This window comes from Rhinichthys klamathensis, unplaced genomic scaffold (genome assembly GCF_029890125.1).
Source record: "Rhinichthys klamathensis goyatoka isolate OS25496 unplaced genomic scaffold, OSU_Roscu_1.1 h1tg000996l_1, whole genome shotgun sequence".
NCBI classification, from domain to species: Eukaryota; Metazoa; Chordata; class Actinopteri; order Cypriniformes; family Leuciscidae; genus Rhinichthys; species Rhinichthys klamathensis.
This window is the reverse complement of record NW_026607294.1, coordinates 69,001-75,000: the sequence shown is the minus strand read 5'-3', so window position 1 is coordinate 75,000 and position 6,000 is coordinate 69,001. Positions and strand designations below refer to the sequence as shown.

The 6,000-nt window shown below is 55.9% G+C and overlaps 1 protein-coding gene across 1 annotated transcript in view; it reads right to left on the bottom strand.

Annotated features, from left to right (window-relative positions):
- The window catches only part of LOC130078815 (NEDD4-like E3 ubiquitin-protein ligase WWP1), a 28,393-nt gene that overhangs the window by 17,322 nt on the left and 5,071 nt on the right, over window positions 1-6,000 (bottom strand). The window contains exons 5-14 of the mRNA XM_056244499.1: window positions 4,782-4,906; window positions 3,942-4,082; window positions 3,809-3,863; window positions 3,470-3,651; window positions 3,077-3,338; window positions 2,834-2,929; window positions 407-581; window positions 261-315; window positions 88-172; window positions 1-4 (exon numbers count right to left, since the gene is read on the bottom strand). The exon at window positions 1-4 is cut by the window's left edge and continues 125 nt beyond it. Of these exons, the coding sequence (XP_056100474.1) occupies window positions 1-4; window positions 88-172; window positions 261-315; window positions 407-581; window positions 2,834-2,929; window positions 3,077-3,338; window positions 3,470-3,651; window positions 3,809-3,863; window positions 3,942-4,082; window positions 4,782-4,906 (1,180 nt within the window). The remainder of the gene's footprint in view (window positions 5-87; window positions 173-260; window positions 316-406; window positions 582-2,833; window positions 2,930-3,076; window positions 3,339-3,469; window positions 3,652-3,808; window positions 3,864-3,941; window positions 4,083-4,781; window positions 4,907-6,000) is intronic.

Genomic DNA, 6,000 nt, shown 5'->3' with positions numbered 1-6,000 from the left:
CAGCCTGATACACACACACACACACACACACGCGTGATGAGAGCGCACAGCAGATCGGCGTAGAGGACAGTCGTGAGCTTCACTCACCCTTGTGTTCGCGGATCTTCCCACTGCGTCGTCTTGGTGTTGTGATTGACGAAGTAGACGCGATCGTTGGTGTCCACACGGCGCTCTGAGAACACGAGCGTAACACACTCACGTTACAGACACACACGCGTGTGCTAGCGGGAGAGACGCACCGACAGCGAATGCTAACTTACCCCAGCCCGGCGGCAGCGGCCCCAGAGGATCGTTCTCAGCCGACATCATGGAGGCCTGATCAGAGAGAGAGAGAGAGAGAGTGAGCGCTGAGCAGCATCAGTGTGTAGATGAGTTACACACACACACACACACACAGGTGATGTACCGAGTACAGGTATCTCTGGTTGAACTGATGCATGGCTCCCTGTAGCTGACTGCGCTGGGACTGCCACTGCTCGAAGTTCCTCACCGACTCCATGGTGGGCCGCTGCCATGTGGTGGTGCGCGTGTTGTGATCCACGTAATAAACCCTGCCGCGGTTATCCACCCTGCGCTCCCAGCTGAGGACACACACACACACACACACAGTGTGTGACATGACATGCATCAAAACATTAATAAACATATACATGAAAAACATTAGCACAATTAACACAGACCCGCACACACACACACACACACACACAGACCCGCACACACACACACACAGACCCGCACACACACACACACACACACACACACACACAGACCCGCACACACACACACACACCCGCACACACCCGCACACACACACACACACACACACACACACACACACACACAGACCCGCACACACACACACACACAGACCCGCACACACACACACACACACACCCGCACACACACACACACACACACACAGACACAGACCCGCACACACACACACACACACACACAGACCCGCACACACACACACACACACACACACACAGACCCGCACACACACACACACACCCGCACACACCCGCACACACACACACACACACACACACACAGACACAGACCCGCACACACACACACACACACACACAGACCCGCACACACACACACACACACAGACCCGCACACACACACACACACACAGATCCGCACACACTCGTCTCACACACAGACCGCACACACTCGTCTCACACGCAGATCCGCACACACTCGTCTCACACACAGATCCGCACACACAGACCCGAACACACAGATCCGCACACACTCGTCTCACACACAGACCCGCACACACTCGTCTCACACACAGATCCGCACACACAGATCCGCACACACAGATCCGCACACACAGATCCGCACACACTCGTCTCACACACAGATCCGCACACACAGATCCGCACACACTCGTCTCACACACAGACCCGCACACACTCGTCTCACACACAGATCCGCACACACAGATCCGCACACACTCGTCTCACACACAGACCCGCACACACTCGTCTCACACACAGATCCGCACACACAGACCCGCACACACTCGTCTCACACACAGATCCGCACACACAGACCCGCACACACAGATCCGCACACACAGATCCGCACACACAGACCCGCACACACAGATCCGCACACACAGACCCGCACACACAGATCCGCACACACAGATCCGCACACACAGATCCGCACACACAGATCCGCACACACAGATCCGCACACACTCGTCTCACACACAGATCCGCACACACAGATCCGCACACACTCGTCTCACACACAGATCCGCACACACAGACCCGCACACACAGATCCGCACACACAGATCCGCACACACAGATCCGCACACACAGATCCGCACACACTCGTCTCACACACAGATCCGCACACACAGATCCGCACACACAGATCCGCACACACAGATCCGCACACACAGATCCGCACACACAGATCCGCACACACAGATCCGCACACACAGATCCGCACACACAGATCCGCACACACAGACCCGCACACACAGACCCGCACACACAGATCCGCACACACAGACCCGCACACACAGATCCGCACACACAGATCCGCACACACAGATCCGCACACACAGACCCGCACACACAGATCCGCACACACAGACCCGCACACACAGATCCGCACACACAGATCCGCACACACAGATCCGCACACACTCGTCTCACACACAGATCCGCACACACAGATCCGCACACACAGACCCGCACACACAGATCCGCACACACTCGTCTCACACACAGATCTGCACACACTCGTCTCACACACAGATCCGCACACACAGATCCGCACACACTCGTCTCACACACAGATCCGCACACACTCGTCTCACACACAGACCCGAACACACTCGTCTCACACACAGATCCGCACACACTCGTCTCACACACAGATCCGCACACACAGAGCCGCACACACAGACCCGAACACGCTCGTCTCACACACAGATCCGCACACACAGATCCGCACACACTCGTCTCACACACAGATCCGCACACACTCGTCTCACACACAGATCCGCACACACTCGTCTCACACACAGATCCGCACACACAGATCCGCACACACAGACCCGAACACACTCGTCTCACACACAGATCCGCACACACTCGTCTCACACACAGATCCGCACACACTCGTCTCACACACAGACCCGAACACACTCGTCTCACACACAGATCCGCACACACTCGTCTCACACACAGATCCGCACACACAGAGCCGCACACACAGACCCGAACACGCTCGTCTCACACACACAGACCCCCTCGTCTCACACAGATCTCACGCACGCTCGTCTCACACACACACACACCCCAGCGGTAGCGGTTGCGGCCTCTCCCATGTCGTCGTTCTCGTGTTGTGATCGACGTAGTACGTTCTGCCGTGAGGATCCTTCCTCTGTTCCCATCTGAGAAAACACATACTCACTCAGATTACAGTGTAACGGTCAAGCGTGTGTGTGTGTGTGTGTGTGTGAGAGAGAGAGTGTGTGTGAGAGAGTCTGACCCTGGTGGCAGTGTGTGAGTGTGTGTGTGTGTGTGTGAGAGAGTCTGACCCGGGTGGCAGTGGTTCTGGTCCGGCTGCTGGCGGCTGCTGTCCTGGTTTCGCTCCCTCAGGGTCGGGTGAGCTGGAGGCAGCAGGAGTGTGTGTGTGTGTGTCCGGCACTGCAGAAGTGGAGGCTGGTGGTGACGCAGTGATGGCAGGAGCAGGAGCGCCCCCTGCAGGAGAAGAGGAAGAACTGCAGGAAACATCAGCGGCGGGAGGAGGAGCGCCTTCATCATCACCCGCAGACGACACCTCACAACCCTCGCCGTTCACTGACACACACACACACACACACATCAATCATCATTCTGCTTTATTTAGAAATATTCAAGACGAGTATTAAAAAGAACTTTCTGTGAGATCCACAGGAAATGAGCAGCAGGAAGTGACACGCGACTCTCACCGGCTGCGCTGCTCACTTCACTGTTGCCGGGCTGCGGAGTGGGCGTGGCCTTTGGACTGGGAGTTTGGTGTGAAGGGGAGGAGTCTCTGTCTCCATTGAGGAGGGGGGAGGGGCTAATCTCACTGTTGGCAGATGATGTGGGCGGAGCTTCATTGTCTGGTCCGTCTGAGCCGTTCACAGCCCTGCAGAATCAAGGATACAGAGATACTGATGATGATGATGAGGTACAGACACACAATTATGTATAATTAAGCCAAACACATATTCAGTTTTTTACAAACACACAGTCATAAGCATGAAGAGCTGATGATCTGCTCGAGAACCCCCCCCTCCCCTCACCTGTTCTGCGTCTCGTCCCGGTTCTCATGAAGAGCGTCTCCATTCTGATGGACTTCTGTAAGACAGACAGAGGGATGACACGGGCAGCCTGAGGTCAGAGGTTAGAGGTCAGAGGTCAGAGCAGGGGTCTTACTGCTCGCAGTGGTGGGGTTTCCGTTGAGCATGTGCAGCGGGTCAAAGGAGAGCCCGTCCAGGATCACGGTGAGCTCCCCGGTGGACACGACTCCGTTCTTGCCGTCCGCGGTCAGAGCCAACACCTCTCGCACGTTCTCCACTGAAACGACACCAGCCTCAGCTGTCACCACACATGACCCTTCATGCTCTGCACACTACAGCCAGGAGCAGTGTGCGTCCAGAAATCTTATATCATTTCATCCAAATGAAATATAAAGATTATATTTATGCAGTTTTTTTAGAATATTTTTTTCTATTACTAGAATTTCCCAATAGTAAAAATTAGGGGTGTTACGCCCCTGATACCCCGCCCACCCCGACCCTTTGCTCCGCCCCCCTGATGCCCCACCCACCATGGCACGTTGCTCTGCCCCCTGATGCCCCACCCACCATGCCCCGTTGCTCCGCCCCCTGATGACCCGCCCACCCCGACCCTTTGCTCCGCCCCCTGATGCCCCACCCACCCTGGCCCGTTGCTCCGCTCCTGATGTCCCGCCCACCATGGCCCATTGCTCCGCCCCCTGGTGCCCCGTCCACCATGGCACGTTGCTCCGCTCCCTGATGCCCCACCCACCATGCCCCGTTGCTCCGCCCCCTGATGTCCCGCCCACCCTGGCCCGTTGCTCCGCCCCCTGATGTCCCGCCCACCATGGCCCGTTGCTCCGCCCCCTGATGCCCCGCCCACCATGGCCCGTTGCTCCGCCCCCTGATGACCCGCCCACCATGACCCGTTGCTCCGCCCCCTGATGACCCGCCCACCATGGCCCGTTGTTCCAATCAGGCCCAGGATCAGACGTACGTTTGCCGTCATGTTTCCGGAGGGTCCCGATCAGGTCCAGTGAGGCTTTCCCCAGCAAGGTGTCGGTCTTCAGCGTGTGGTGACTCCAAACCCTGAAGTCCAGCAGCGAGTGCGGCGTGATGTTCCTGCACAGAGTCAGCACACAAACGAACAGCTCGCTTCATTATCTGCTACTCTGGAGAGAAAACACTGATTATTCCATTAAAAGCTGCAACAGAGTCAGTCTATTAGCAGCATAAAGCCTGACTGTGTTTCTGACTGGTACCCCTTTTCCACCAAAGCATTTTCAGAGCCGATTCGGAGCGGTGTCTACTCGCGAACCAGTTCTTTGCCGGCCAGGAAAATTGGTTCCAAAGCGGCACCAACCCTTTGCTGGACTAGAGCCGTTCTTTACCCACGGCATGCTTGCGTCGGGGGCGGGGGGACAGGGCTATTGTGACCAACAACATGACGGGAACGGGAAAGCTAAGACGCATGGCGACGTACACAGCAGAGTTTCCGCTAGAAAAAAATGGTGCCGGTCAAAGTGACCGGCAGAGGTTTCATTTAACGGACATTTTGATGATATGCCGGTCAAATATCGCCTCTTAAAGGTGCTATATGGAAGTTTTCTTCTAAAATGAATCCTTTTTTTATTGCCTGTGTGTGAAGGGGTTGTAATCACACATTACAATGATCCACTTGTCGGGTTTTGCTATTACCTCTGAAGGCCAGTATTCCTATTTCTATGTGAAGTCTCCGGGTCGGATTTACCGCGAAATCCACCGGATGTGAGGTGCATGCGCTCCCGAGCCGCTCTCCTTATACAGTCTATTGTAGACGGTCAGGGAGTTACGTCCGGTTAAAGGCGCACGTTTTTCGGCTTATATCTCAGTCAATCTTTGATCAATATTCCCAAGACTCAAATCGTTCGTAGTGCTGGACGGGGCCTTTCGAATGAGCCCACCCCCGAGGTCCAACTCGCCCGGCTCCCCGAGTTATAGCATCCATTATGTTCGAAATCGGGGGTCCCAGCGAACGGCGATCCGGTAGGGGGCATCCCAGAGGCCCGCCACTCTAGTGTTCGGGCAAGGGTTCCCCTGGGACCTCCTCCCCCGAATTTGAGCTCTCTGGGTCTTTGCGTTCCAGAGATACGAGCGATTTTCTTCTGAGATCGTGACGTCACCGGCGTCCGCAATTTTGCAGCGCGCCCGATGGTTTTCTGCTAATATCTCCGCGA